We start from the raw sequence: 15,336 nt of genomic DNA on the forward strand, positions 1-15,336 counted from the left end.
TAGTGCAAGCCTTTTCCAGGAAACTTGTTTCCCTTTTACGTTAGGTAGTGCTCTAATGTACCACTGGAGGTAAGTTTAAAGATTTGCTGCCTGCTCTCCCGTGGAAGCGAGTTGGCACACATCAGAATCATTACATTCTGCAGCCTCCCTGCAACTGCTCGAAGGGAGCTTCATCCAACTTTTCAATTGCATTTTTCTATCATTTAAAATTCAGTTTCAGGTGCACAACCATCACTTCTGGGAGTTGTCAGAATGTTTAAATTAATTTTAAACAAACTTAAAACAGTGAGACCTGCAGACTTTTAAAATCAATATTTTATTTTACTTGAATGTGCAAATAAATATAAAAAAACTACATTCAAAGAGCTGGCAAAGCAATTACAAGCCCAAAAGCAAAGATCCTTCAAAAAAATGGAAGAACAAACTCTTGAATCAAGGTCGTGCTAGCAGATACACAACAGTTGAGCTTAAACTCTCAGACGTTAGCAAGCCACTCTCAAACCTGCACTGCCCCCTATTCCATCATTTCACATCGTTTGCTACTATCATTTTTAAGACAATAGCACTGTAAAGGGCCACAGTCTGTCTTCATCTGTTCAGATTATAAATTAAGGTTTACAAAATAAGGATGCTTAAAAATACCTGAAGTACACTTAAAAATGGAGAGATGGAACAGGATGGTGCACAGGTGTGTTACCCTCCTACACTGCGGGACACCTGGAATCAAATGCATTTTAAGCCACAAGTTGCAACCTACTGTCTAGTAAACATTTTCTGTTATCATAAAACCATAAAATTTGGCACAGTTGTCATCTCCACTGGAAGACAGCAGAGAGGTGAACAGGACTGAGGTGTATTTTGTTGAGCTGTCTGGCAGCAAAAGGGGAGACTGTGCTTTGCACTGTGCTTGTCCCCCCTCTCCACGCAGCTCTCCCATAGCTACACCCTCAGTGGCTTTTATCACTTACTGCAACAAGAGCAGGGGAAGAACCTCCAGATCATTTCCGTAACCAAAATTTAACAGAGACTCGGACAACGAGAACACGAGTTTTTGATGAATAGTGCTCCACTGGCAATAGTTGTGCAAGTGGCCACGAATGCCAGAGACTGGTCTCCCTCCTTCCCTCCCACAGATTATTTTGCAAGAAAGACAAAAGAGTCGGTACAGTTTTCTATTAAATGTACCCCAAAGGCCAATTTTTCTACTGTCAAGTGAGACAATTGCAAAACCAAATGCTGTACAGTGGAAATAACTCAGGAGAAATCCTACAGGCTGCTACTCAGGTCTGGCAGAAATTTTAACATAAAAATCAAAGCCACAAAAAATATCCAGGTGGGGCGTTACTCCCCCAAAAGCTAGGAAAAGTTGGAAGCCGAGCTGAAAGGAGGACGGACCTGCCAAGACATTATGTTTGTTATACACTCCATGATAGTGTGCTTGCCTTTGCGAAACAAGAGCAAAGTCACAACGGGGTTGCAGGACAGACACGACTGAATTTTCTTGATTTTTTCAATAGATTTAGTCAGATAATTGACATAGTGTTCTGCACGGTTCAAGGTACTTTTTGTTTTGCTTCTTTTCAAAAAGGCTTCAAAGTACAGATGGTTCAGTGGAAAAGTTCGTCTATAATGGTTGCGGCTGGATCTAATCCTCCCCATCACAGATTTCCATGTGTCACTGCAAATACATCATCTGTGCTGACCTAGCAGAAACAGCAGAGTATCTGGGACAAACCTCAGATCCAGCGCGCTTACTGTGCTGCAAGCGCTCCATCTACCGATGTATTTAAGTGGTACAACCCAGCAGAACCACGGAGTCCGGGCATGCACAAGAAAAGCGAAGCGCCTGAGAACACAGTCTCCAGAGGCTGCCAATCAGCATGCAAAATCCGAAAAAAAACCCAACCCCAAAACCAGACCAGACCTCGCAATGGGTATTCCTTCCCACGCACACGCTCCAAGCAGCTCCAGATGTGAAAGGCAGAGTCTGCAGCAGGTCATATGTTCACAAAGCAACGACACGGGATCTGGTGCAGCACCTGCAGCCAGGTAGGTGACAATGGGCCTTGGCTGTCCTGTGCCGCCAGCTGCTCTTGCCTAGCACTGCAGGTTACAGAGTTTCTTCCCCCTTAGTTCGTGCTCCAAAATACACAGTTGATGAGTGAGAGTTAGAGTGTTTAGCACACCCTTGTCTCAGTTTTGGCATTTTCTCACCAGAGCATCAGTGACGAATACTGCAATCGTTGTCTTATCAGTACACACAGATAACGAAGCAGTCTGCAGCAAGGCTGGCAACCTGTGCCAGGTGCTCTCAGCCACACCGGCACTTGGAGGTTACACTGAAGAGTTCTGCAGGCTCCAAGACAGCACAAATTCAGGAAGATAGGGAACATTAAACCTTTCAAAGTGGAAGCAGCTGCCAGCATCTGCTCAAGCACCAGCCAACTCCATCTCTCCAACGAAGCCACTAGTGGTGGTTTGCCAAGAGCCTGACCCCCCTCGTTCAGCCCTCCTATGTTGGCTGGTCAGCAGTGGCCTAAAGCTATGAAACTACTAAAAAGTGTGTGGCAATGCCAAGAGCCCTCTTCCCATAAAGCTGTTAAGTCTCTTCATAATGACTGGAGGATTACGCTGCAAGGAGACAAGTCTATGCCATATGGAAAATACATCATAATCCAAAGTAAAATGCTGTTTGGATAAATATCATTAATACATACATTGCATTCCCACCACTATTCTCAGAGTAAATGTGTTTCATCAGCAACGCTCCTACTTGTCTTGGTCCCAGGCACAAGTCTCCTCAAGGTGAAGCTGGACGGCGACTGTACTGAACTCTGTATCTGTTCACCGGGACCCCATGGACATTCACTGTCTCGCAAGTTGTTTTACAGGGCACCATCTCCTCATCTTCATCTCCCATTAGCCAGTCTTGAACAACATCAACTGCTTCCATGGTCACGTTCTCTTCTAGCCACCTGTTGTGCCATTCTTCAAACTGCTGGTGGTGCTTTAACAGCACCATTGGCTGTACCTGAAAACAGGACAGTAAAGATCACCAAGAGGTCAAAACCTTCACCTCTTTGAACGTCCAAGATGTGCATGCTTTACAACACAACACAAACAGTAAAACAGAAAACTGCATCCCTGCCTTTAAAGATCTTCATTTCTTAATGTTTGTCACTCGCCCTTAAAATTTGCATGGTAAAGACTACTAAACTGAACCAAAGCACACAGAATCTACCATCTCTCCTCCCTGTTTCATTCAACACAGAGAAGTAACTTCTGGGTGCAGCTTGCAGGAATTCAGTCACAAGATCTCTTACTGGTATCTGTCTTTTGGCTGAAGTGCAGAGAGAGTAATAGATGTACCTGCTTGGCTCGGCAGAGAGCTCCCCGCCTGTACATGTAATCCTCTGAGTTCATGATGAACATCATTTTGTGGGTGTTGAGCTTAAAACGGCAGTCCACGTTGCAGGCGCTTTCTACCCCAATCAGTCTCTTCCAGGAACTCTTCACTTCACTCCGCAGAGCTCTCACTTGCTTACATTGCCACTTGCGAAATTTTTTTAGGTTTCTAAAAAAAATAGAAAAAATTATGAAACATTTGTCACACTTAGTTTTCCATTCCCTTAAGTGCATCACCCAAAATCACTGCCACATGTTTAGAGGAAGTAGTACCAGCTGCTGCAGGTGTGACTGAGGAGGGAGGGAGCTCACCTTTGCAGAAAGACTGGTTTCAGTAAGAAGCCATCATTCTGGTTGTTTGGAGCTCCTTCTACCCCAACATACTGCTCCATGTAGTTCGCAAGGTGCTACGCAAGAGAGAACAATTTCAAGTCAGATTTCTCTCATCAGGACTAACACTGCTGCAAAGAACTACTTTACTTCCAAGCTGCTTTTTATGAAGATGTTGGTATCTCAGTCAACCCCAAGCTGATTTATGTTGAAACTGTTTTGTTAACGTGCACACTTCTGTCAATGACCACAGCCCCACATATAATCTTCCAACCTCCTAGGTAAGCTTATCCTTCTGGCCATATCTCACATTTTGGAACAAGAAGGCAGGAAAGCATTCTTAGCATCTGCTTTGTCAGTCGTACAACAGACTCCACAATCACTGTAATATTACCTGGACCTCCACGGGATCTTCTGTTTGGGTTTCTTCTGTATCCAGAAGCTCAATGGTCATGATCACCTGCCCTTTCCGCTGCAGAAACATTACCTATAATAAAGTGACAGGCACGAGATATTGGCCACATGGGTCCACAATAAAACTCTGGATAGTCACAAGTCATTTGGACAATAAATATGACAACAGGAGAGGAGCAAGCAACACGGCTTTTCAGTGAGCCAGTACACCGCTTCACTATCTGTGGTGGCATTGGAACCTTCTCTCCATATTGCTTTCACTCAACATTGTGGCCTTGGAGCTTCCAAAATCACTTCTCCAAGGTGAAGAGCTACAGCCACTTTATGAAGTTCCCTGGCAGCAAATTCTTACCTTGAAACAATTCTCATCTGCCATGCAACGTTCAGCCTTCCATTGATAGCTGGTCTCCTTTGCTGCCCGGACACACCGAGAGGATAAGTTACCTCCAGCAGCACCTCGCTTCCTTTCGTTTAAGTAGAGCTCAACAACCTTCAAGCAGATGTCATCGCTCACTAGATGGTGAAGCTTCCATTAAAAAAGGGGGAATTCAGTCAGCAAGTCTGGGCCAAGAGTTTACTCTAGTGTATTATGAAAGGAGTGCAAAACTCAGCACAGCATCACACCTCAGACAAAGTACCAAAGTTTTAACTTCAGAGACTTCGCACCCTTCGCTCTCCTTTTCATTACTTTGCCATGCAAGGAACAGAGAAGAGCAGGGGCTGATGTACCTTAACTGTACCAAAACTACAACTAGAAGACAGATATTTAGTAGAATGGACTGAGCCTTTCTTTTGCCTTAGATACATGTTGAAAATGGCAGAATTTTGAAAAAAAATGGAACTTAAGGCCAGGAAGAATCAATCCCCTGAGGTGATCCCTGTGCTGTAGGTGATGTTGAACTATCTCACTGAACTTCTATTAGGCCCTTTCCACTACAAACGTAAGTTTTCTATGAATTTGCTCAACATTTTCTGAGTTTATGTAGTACAGGGTAATGTGAGAAACCTATTTGTCTATAGGACAGCAGCAAACTAGTTACCTGGCGGACAATATTCTGCACTAGTTTGTCCATAGTAAAGCCAATATAGGCATGGATAGTGAACATCTCCCTCAGCGTGTCCTCGTACTGTGTTGGGTCGATGTTCCCATCCAGCAGACTCCTCACCATATCCAGGAAGGCAGGATAGTACTCCTCCAGTTCCACCTCACCTGGACAGGGGAAAAGAGCAGTCACTTACTACATGAAAGTAGTAGAGTGAAGTCAGGAGATGTACAGGACAACACTGCTCACAAAACAAGACATTCAGTACTGGGAACATGTTTACACAGAAGTCTCTGGAAGGAGTGCTGGGAGACTAACAGTTTTTCCTCATGCTCTTCCATGACTACCTTGTGTGGTTAACTATTTCATTGTGGAGCCATTCACATTTTAATCAAAGTCACAGATTAATACAAGACACTTCAGAGCACCTGACAACAGGGGGCTTGCAGGAAGTCTCTATGAACTATGCATGAAAGCCCTCAAAGGATAAATGACGAACTAGCTATCCTGTTAAATCAGCTGCATCCATGAATTGCAAATACAGTCGAGATTTGTACCTCTACATTCCTTACAAACTTGCCTGCTAGTCTTAGCTACCCAGATATAAACAGTCAAGTGCTAACAACCAGAACATTAAGAACAGACTATGTCCCAGATTACTCTTACTTGGTTGCTTCAGTCTTAGTTCCATGGCTGGATCATTGGTCTTTTCTTTTCTCCCCTCACAAAGGAGTTTCTCTCTCTCTTTTTCTGTCCGATATTCTAGAAGCTGCTTCTGAGCTTGACGATAAATCTTTAGGAGCCTCGAGCACAGAGTCTGATGAAGGCGGAGGAAGAAATACCAATTATTATTGACAAAGAACAGACTGTAAACATCATCCAGAGTGTTGTGGGGCTCAGCAGCTGTAACATCACAGAAGGTTGCTTTTGCCTCCAAAGGACTGCTTGGAGGCCCAGGCATATGTTTTTTCCGTAGCTCAGGAGTATCCAGATTCTGCCCCTGATGGTTCTCTCTGTCTTCATCTGTTGATTCTTCAGAAATATTGTGTTCAGGGGGCTGAGAGAAAAACAGCTCAGGTATGAAGTGGTGCACTATCTGCCGAATGGTTGCTTGATCCTCCTTTTGGATAGTAGGCTGCCGTTTTACATAATAGCTGATAAGAGACGCTGCATCTTCCAAAATCTGCTTGTCTTCGTAGATAAAGATAAGATGAGGCTCATTTGTGGATGAACTTCTCCCCTCTGAATGCTGCTCCTGATGCTGTAATCAAGACACAAATAGGTAAAGATCCTTCCATTCCATGCTCAAGAGCCATTCCTGCCAGAAGAAATAAGCCCATATTAACACTATGCTTAGGACAGTCATTTTTGACTGAGAACTCTTCCAAGCACTACCTTCAAGAAGGTCCCAGGAGTGAGGTAAACCTTTAGATAATATATAAGTGAAGGACAAATAGGATGCATTATTTGCTAGCATACACACCTCATCATAGACACTCTCAATTTCATTCAGCAAGCTCTTGGAGCGCAAAGCTTTGGTGTCATTTTGTTTGAAGTTGACGGCCTGGTGGTCAAGAGACTTCAGGTAGGCCTTCTCATACTGCTCCCGCCAAATTTTGTTGAAGCCCTGCTGGGCCTCCCGCCACTCCTCCTCTTTTGCTTTCAACCTGCATAAACATGCACTCTACTTCAGTTTGAAAAGACAACCACAGAAATGCACACAAAGCATTTTTAAAGTAGCTAATTGTGATGCACCAAAAACTTTTCAGCATTCCTAGGAGCCGTAAATAAATAAAAATGCACCATCACTGGAGATAGGTTTTCCTCTCTAACAGGGTCTACAGAAGACAATGGTTTAAAAAAATGCTTAGGAGGAAGTCTAGAAATCCACAACTGTTTCCAACACCTTAACTGTCTAACTGGAGGTCATCTCATAACACCTTTCAGCATTACAAAGAAACTGTTTGTTTTTTTTAATTAAAAAAAGAGATGGATGAAGTACTCAGAAATAAAGAGAAGTAAGCAGGACTTACAACTCAAAAACAGTTCACTCCCAAATCTAACTAAAAAATGTGTTTTTCCTATAAGCACAGTCTGATAAGGAGCATGAAATACAGACAGGAGCATTTTCAATAAGCTAACAAAACATTTTTACCTACTTTTAAGAATCTGCTAAAAATACTTGTCACTTCAAACAAAAGCCTACTTTATTTCCTATCTCTGTCCTTTATTGTAATCTAAGAAAGTGAAAACCAAGTCACTTATTTTTGGAAGCAAACAATCAAAAAAAAAAAAACCTTTACAATCCTGTATCAATTTCTTAGAGATCCCAGATGAACATGGCAGAACAGCAATTACCTCTTAAGAACAACAGGAACTGCAGTAACTGGGTTTTTCTTAAGGCTTTCAATGATCTCTGGTGCTTTGTCACCATAGATGCGATAGATGGCCCTGCGCTGGATCACTTCTGATGTTCCTCCCAAGCAGTCATCAAGTCGAAATTTTTCTTGATCCTCTTGAGTCAGTCGAGAAAGCTTTTTCTGCACGCTTTCCAGCACACGTATTGTAGCTAAATTGGTCTCCAAGACAACATCCAACTGTTAAGAAAGAGTTCAAAAAAGACAGTGTTAAAAACATGCATAGCAGGAAAATGGAGACGAGCAGTGCTCAGGTCTGTTGCCTGCTGGGTGGAGCTAAGAATCATCATCAAGGTTTCCCACTAGGAGATATACCTATACTAGTTCTCCCAAAGATAACAAGCTTTTCAGAACTGGATCTATGCCTAAAAAGAACTATTAGACTTCGAGCAAGTGGAAAACACCAAACTCTAACTCAAATCAACAAATACTAACTGAACTTCCAGTATTTGGCCACCAAATAGTTCAGTCAAAATCCTCATGGCTAGAAGTTTTGCTTTCTGAGGAAAAAGACAAGCGGAAAGGAAGCTGAGTAGCAGATGTACCTCAAAACGCTCGTCTTCACAGCGGTGCAACTGTTCCTCATAAGGAGTCTTCTTGGAGCTGACAAAAGTTGAGTCTTCGGACCAGGATGGGAATGAAACCCAGGTATCGTTTAACACCTGCAGCAGTACAGACATGACATTGAACAGAGCCTTATGAGCCCAGCGCTGTTCTCAGGGGGCTGATACTTTACTGTTTTATTCTTGCAGAGTTCTTCCCTGAGTTTCTACTGGAATTTTCAGCCTAGTTAACACTGTCATGAGTGCTCCTCAGATGATTAGAGGTCTGTGTAGAAATGTGTCAAAGTTCAAAAGCACCTTCACGATCATCTCACAGAGCACAGAGATCACTCTGCATTAATCCACAACTGTAAGTAAAGAAAGCAGAGTTGCCAACAACAGGAAAAGGTGGGAGCACCTACCTATGCTGCATATGCCTGTTCTGAGTGACAACAGTGCCTGTGACACTTGCTAACAGCGCTCTTTCAGGAGAAACATTGTTTTTAAAAGTTAGGGTCCACTGCTAGAAAATTAATTTCATTCTATTTAACGTTCTTTTCTGTACGAATAATTTTGTGTATGCACACAGACTTAGAAGAGATTAAACTGAAAGAAGTGCTTTGAGATATGTTTAGACAAAATTAGTAAGCTGAATGTGGATACTCTTATTTCAATAAATTGGATGAATAACTGATGCAAGATTAAAGGTGACTAGTCAGTGTTAGAGAGAGGAATCCATGCGTAGAAGCTGTAGCACTAACTACTCTACTTCAAGTTACCTAAGTACAATGTGTGTACAGGGATTGAACAGGTTGATCCCCAAATACCTCCTTGCAAATGGCTGTTCTTCCACTGCACTTTGGCTGCTGATAGGTTTTTGGAAGAGCACGGTAACTTGATCCAATGCGCTTGCAGGAAGCATAATCAATTTCCCGACTCATTCCATCCCCAGATCGGTCACTCAGTGGAGAAGCAAATGAAAGCTCTTTCACACCAAGAAAGGACTTGAACTGTGCAAACAGTTCTGGGAATTTCCTTCAGAAACACAAGTAAGCATAAGCTACGTTATTTCATTCTGACAGTTTTAGGGTGGCTAATGCATGTCATAAAAGTGAGGGTGAAGACCCAAACAAATTTAGTACTGTGGTGAGAAATCCTTCGCCAACATTTCACCTCTGTTATCTTTCCTTCTGAAATGCTTTATGTTCTTTTTGACTTAAGGCAGAAAGAGAATTTCTCTTCACAGCTTCACCAACACTACCCTTAACTGACTAAGGAGTCAGCATTCCTTGGTATGTGACTCCCTCTTCTGTTGAAAGCCAAACAGCACAGGAGACTCGCAACAAAGAGGTAGAACGATTTATCTTTTTCACAGCTCTGTTCCGAGATTCCATGTTTATACCTGTATTTTACAGCGGGAGATTAGAACAGGGAATGTGAACAGAAACCACACTCCAGAATACAGGAGATTCTCTGCCCCCATTAGTTTAGCATAGCATCAGGTAGTCTGCTGCTCATAAGGCTTTCAACTGGATGTACAAACAGCAGAAAATATCCTCCCCGAAATGCTCAAGAGCTGTGTAGATACGTTAAGATGTGGATTTTATTATTCCTCTTCATGGATTAGCTTCCAGTGTCTGGCATGCTACCTGGAAGGTATTTCTGAAGTTAAATCCAAAGCTTCAGTAACAAAGTTCACAGTGCCCACAAAAAATTAACAGAGCAAGGCCTACAAAAGTACAACACAGCAGAGATGGCAATCAGTAACTTACCCTAGAAATGGTGTAACTAGTTGGAGCAGCTCAGAGCCAGAGACCAACTCCTGGTTGAAGAGAGCAATGCAACGGAGAAAGTTTTCATAGACTTCCTGGCTCTTTAGCACCCTACGCACCTAAAAACAGTTTGGAGAGAAATGATCAGACAGCCTGAATGTCATTTTTATTTAGTGTTCATATTCCAAAGTACTCTGAACCATGGGTATGGTGGCAAACCTCTATCTGCACCACAATACAGAAAGAGAACTTGCCCCAAAAGTCCCAGTTTCATACAATAATTTAGTAAATACATTTGGTTACTATGAGGAAATATCACTGAAAAGCAGAGAAAAACGTGTCCGTCAGAGACAAGCATTCAGGAAAAGGTTAATGATGAGTTTCCACTCCTCTTCCAAAACCATCTTTTTCTTTTTTCTTGGTCTCTCTGCCATCCAAAGTCAGGCAATTGCTAAGTGCTGACACACAAATTGTATACAAAATGAACCAATTAAATTAATAACCACATAAATGGTTGAAAATTAGTCCACAGATGGGAGAACAGGCCAAATACTGACCTTGTCAAAGAATGAAAACTCTTGCAGTGTTCCATATTTTCCCACTGTTGCTACTGACAGATCTTTGGTACCTCGCAGTTTCATTTTCTTCTGTTAAAAGAACAAACAGTTTTACTTAACATGTTGTCACTCAAATACTATCAAATTCCACTTTACGGACATGTAACAACTCTCAGCAAAGGCTGAAACTCAGTATTTCCCAAACAGTGATCTAGCATTGCTATGTCAAGTCCTCCAGAGCAACCTCTATCAAATGACTCCCTAAACAAAGGAGAAGAAAACACACACAAAATGGATCACTTCAGGAAGAATTCCAAAGAACGATTCGCTTGTAAAGATGATGAATTGGCCCTTTCCAGGGCCAATACTTTGTACACGAGGTCCTGACATTTAGTATTCAACATGGTACCGCATACATTAGAGCATATTTTAAGCATCCTCTTTTGCTGCAGCAGATTAGTATTTTTAAAATAGCTTTGAATATTTTCTCATACCTAACACCTACGTACCTCAAAGACACCACTCATTACAACTTTATCTAAGGAATTATATAAACACAATGAGTAATACCAGGCTACTCTAAGTTTCGCTTGCAAAAGATACCTTTGCTGGGCCAGAAACAGGACGCAATAGCAGTGGTCTGGATCGTTTTTTGCTGTGTTCAAGATTCTTTTCATGCTCAGTTTTCTGGACACTGTTCACTTCACATGGTCCATTTCCTGTGAACTGAAGAAAATAAATACTCATTTCAGTGCTCTCTCCTCAGTCCGTGCAAATAAAGAATCTGGTTTACCCGAACAGAGAGCATGTAGTTCAGTGACCTGCTTTGTGAAATTCCAGACAGTGAAGAGAAGCAAATTTCATCTACTGGCTGTATGTTTCTCCATAACATATTCCACATACAAACAGGCAGTATTCAATAATCTGTCTTGTTCCAAGCATACACATACCAAAGACCTCTTAGCCTCCGGAAGAAACTGTCCAAACTCAGAGAGCAGATCCTCCTGTCCCCTGAACAGATTTGCTACTTCAGTAAACACTTCTTCCTCTGACATGCCTCGAAAGGGTCGACCTTTAGTGTTCAGCTGTTCTTTCTGCAAAGATATACACAGATGTTAGACACAAAAACATACAATGCCAGAAAAACTGACAACTCCACAACAGCCAAAAGCCCTAGGCAACACAAACTTGATATAACTATCAGACAGCCCAGGGTTCTTACAGTGCATCCTGTCACACAGGATATCATTACATCAACTGAAGGTTAGCGAAGACAGAAGCAGACACAACTCCTTTACACCACAGAGCCCAGAAAGTTCTACAATTTTCACACTTCTGTCATTTCATCATGTAAATATCTATGAGGCAGTTGTTGGACAACAGCTTGGGAACTGTTCAACAGGCTGACGTTTCATTCGACAACAACTATTCAACCAGCCACACTGCACACCCACAGTATCTTAACGCAGAAGGCTTTTTACCTGGTAAGTATGAAGAATTTCTAAAAAGGATCTGTAAATTTCTGGGTGGTCCAGGAAGCGTGTTTTGATCTTATTCACATAGCTAATAGCATTATTGAACTCTACAGAATCAGACTCCAAAGGAATCTGGGATTTATCTTCTTTGTACGGAAGCTGTTGCCTAAACTCCTCGGAACAGTCACTGTGGTTGTGCGAATTCTCCTGAGAGTAATGCAACAACAGCCCACTGCCAGGGACAGCGCTGGGAACAGGCTCTGAGGGCACCTAGTGGTATAAAACATACAAGACAGTGATTCGTACAGCAACACAGGTGCAAGTTCAACTACAATCTAGCATCGCTATTTTCAGTGTTTAGCTAGAAAAGATTACCACGTGAAGAAATAAGAAAAAAGATTTAATTAGCCAATAAATTCCCTTACCTACGTTATTAACACCATGAGTTTAAAAACAAAAAAAATCCCATAAGCCGTATCTGGCTTACAAACCATCTGACTCACTGCTGCTTTTTGACTGTCACTGCATTATCCACTACCCTTGAGAGGGTGTACCAAATCATGTGCGCTGCGGTTTCTGGTACCACTGTTCTACTCCAGAGGAACTGTCAGTTTTAAGAAACATAATAAAATGTAAAGCTCAAAGACGCTAAATTTCTCAGCAACAGAGAGACCTGAGGGAACTGAGATCTAAAAGATATCTACTGCTACTAATTAGAGTTAAACCACATGTTTATCAGTGAAATTCAGGTGGTAGCTCTGTTTCAGCCTCCACAACCACACAACAACAAAAAAGAAGCCGAGGCCAATACATATCCACCTACATTACAGCAGAAGCCTTTCATTGCAGGATGGTACCAATCACATGGCAACACCTGACACATATTTTTTGCCTACCGCCTAAACACATTTCTCAGTTTCTCACTGGAAGTATGAGTCTTCCAGATTTTTTAATTCGTCACTACACACCACACATCGAGAGTCTATAAAAACAGCTCAAGCCGATTACAATTTCAGTTTTCAAACGTGACTGAAGTATTTCGAGTTACAGTGGCACTTTGTGCAGAAATATCGCTCTAGTGCAAGCTAAACTAACAACTGCTTTGAGAATAAACATTCAAATTTATGTTGTACCCATTACCATACTTTGAAAGCTCTATAAAAACTTTAGCAATGTGCAATACTTGCAAATCTGCGAAGCCTAAACTGTGTAAGAGATGTATATAGTGAGACATATAGCAGGATTTACTTAGAACAATGAGCTCCGTAACCTACCTGACTAGCCAACGGTGACTGTATGCTTAACTTCCCATTCTTTGGAATTTCTATTCTGTATCCCAGAGGGAGGAAAGCATTGAACCCTACAATGAGGTCAGGATGCTCATGGAACAGCTGCGAAACACGTCGGATTACGCCAGGTGTGTCAATGCTAAAATTGAGAATAGTTTGTTACTTGTGTCTAGATCAGAAATCTGAGTCAAGCCTAGAAAATTACAGAGGTACATCAAGCAGCTGGCTTCTCACAGATGCAGTGTTTAACAAACTTTGGGAACTTCAGACCTGGAAATTAACCCAAGCAGAGGGAACAACCACCATCCACTGCAGCCTCACCCTGGGAGTGTTGTCCACAGAGATGAGATAGATATGAGTGTGCAGGTTACGTAAATTGGGCAAGGCAGCCATCACCTGGAGGGCTGGTAGGTCGCAGCTCTGCACTTAGGAGCCTTTTTTTCCAGACCTGTGTTTCAGAGTGGGAAGTAAAACCACATTTTTCTCTTCCTGGGTATTTCTGCTCTGGAAAACAATCACGACACTGGGGTGGACAGACATCCTTCTCCTACAGGGGAACAGGGCCAGCAGGGTGGCCTGCGTGTCTGAGGAGATGGTAAAGACTGGTTGGACGTGGTTTAGTGGGTGATATGGGTAGTGGGCTGATGGTTGGACCAGATGATTTTAAAGGTATCTTCCAACCTTAATGGTTCTATAATTCTAAAATGGTGGGAAGGCTGAGGAACCCTGCAAAGGCAGAGAGCGCCCCGTAAAGCCCAAGAAGCTCCACGGGGCAGCCCCGGGGCGCGGGACCTGGCCTTTACCTCTGACTTTTGAATTCTTTCATGATCTCCAGGAAGCCGTTGTAGGTGGCGGGGTCGCTGCCGAAGCGAATCTTCACCTGGTCCAGGTAGGAGAGCGCGTCCTCCACCTGCAGGGAGGGAGCGTGGCTGATGCCCTTTGGGGGGGGGGGGGGGGGATGGACAAACCCTGGGGCACCCCAGGGTGCTGAGGGCACCGGGGAGGGGGGGGAACAGCCCCGGGGGGAGCCCCACAGCCCCGGAGGGGCGGGGTGGGGCACACGGTACCAGAGGGGGCAGCAGCACCACGGGACCGGGGAGGGCGGGCTGCACGGTACCGGAGTAGGACAGCGGGCCCGGGGGGGGGGACACGACACAGCACCGGGAGCGGGGGGGGCAGCCCCGGGGCGGGGGTGGGGGCACGGTCCCGAGGGAGGACAGGGCTTGAGGGGGTGGACGGGGACACGGTACCGGGGACAGGAGAAGAGGGGCGGGGGGGGGGGAGGGGGGAAAACCGGAGGAGGGGGTCGGGGCTCCCCACGGCAACGGGAGGGTGGGGGGGAGGAACCGGGGCCACCCCCCCCGCGGCCCGGGAGCGGGGCAGGCCCCAGGGGCGGGACGGGCGGGGGGGGAGGACACAATCCCGGGATCGCCCCCGCACTCACATGCACCGGCAGCTTCTCCTGCGCCACCGCCCGGCCGCCGCCGCCGCCGCCGCCCCACCGCGGGGCGCTGCCCCCCCGGCCGCCGCCGCCCCCGGCCGCCATGTTGGGATCGGGGCCGCCGCGCGCGCGCCCCCCCCGCCCCCCCCCCCTCCCCTCCCGTCAGCGCGCGCCGAGCGCCTGCGTCACCGCGCACGGCTCGGCCCGGCCCGGCCCGCGGCGGAACCTTCGCGGCCTCCGTCGGCGGCGGCGGCGGCGGCGGCGCCGCTCGGGAGCGCGCGCGTGCGCGTGTCTGTGTGCGTGTGCGCGCTGCTTCCGGCCGTTTTGAGGGGCCCTGAGGGGCTGGTGGGGGGCTGTGAGGGGCTGGGGGCGGCAGTGTCCGCCGACGGCCCCCCCTCAGCTCTTGAGATTAAAAGTGGGGGGGGGGGGACTGAAGCCCGGTGGCTGGTGTGGGTGGGAAATTCGAGGTTTTTAGTCATTTTTTCGTGGAGCCGTTAAAGTTGGAAAAGATCTCCAAGATCGTCCGGTCCAGCCATTATAGAGTCATAGAGTGGCTCGGGTTGGAAGGGACCTCAAAGGTCAACCAGTTCCAAACCCCTGCCATAGAGCAGGGACATCACCCACCAAATCAGGTTGCCCAGGGCCCCATCC

At 45.0% G+C, this 15,336-nt stretch overlaps 1 protein-coding gene across 1 annotated transcript; it reads right to left on the reverse strand.

Moving 5' to 3' along the window:
• Positions 1 to 297: 297 nt before the first annotated feature.
• On the reverse strand, positions 298 to 14,809 carry SIN3B (SIN3 transcription regulator family member B). The gene is made up of 19 exons (XM_040537416.1): positions 14,689 to 14,809; positions 14,048 to 14,154; positions 13,230 to 13,383; positions 11,962 to 12,225; positions 11,431 to 11,574; positions 11,084 to 11,206; positions 10,481 to 10,570; positions 9,924 to 10,042; positions 8,979 to 9,186; positions 8,155 to 8,271; positions 7,551 to 7,789; positions 6,676 to 6,859; positions 5,859 to 6,453; positions 5,190 to 5,359; positions 4,502 to 4,675; positions 4,130 to 4,222; positions 3,718 to 3,812; positions 3,370 to 3,574; positions 298 to 3,031 (listed from the first exon to the last, which is right to left on the reverse strand). The coding sequence occupies exons 1-19, from the start codon at positions 14,788 to 14,790 to the stop codon at positions 2,801 to 2,803; spliced, it is 3,414 nt and encodes a 1,137-aa protein (XP_040393350.1). The 5' UTR covers positions 14,791 to 14,809; the 3' UTR covers positions 298 to 2,800.
• Between the last annotated feature and the right edge of the window lie 527 nt (positions 14,810 to 15,336).

This window comes from Cygnus olor, chromosome 26 (assembly GCF_009769625.2).
Source record: "Cygnus olor isolate bCygOlo1 chromosome 26, bCygOlo1.pri.v2, whole genome shotgun sequence".
In the NCBI taxonomy this organism is placed as follows: Eukaryota; Metazoa; Chordata; class Aves; order Anseriformes; family Anatidae; genus Cygnus; species Cygnus olor.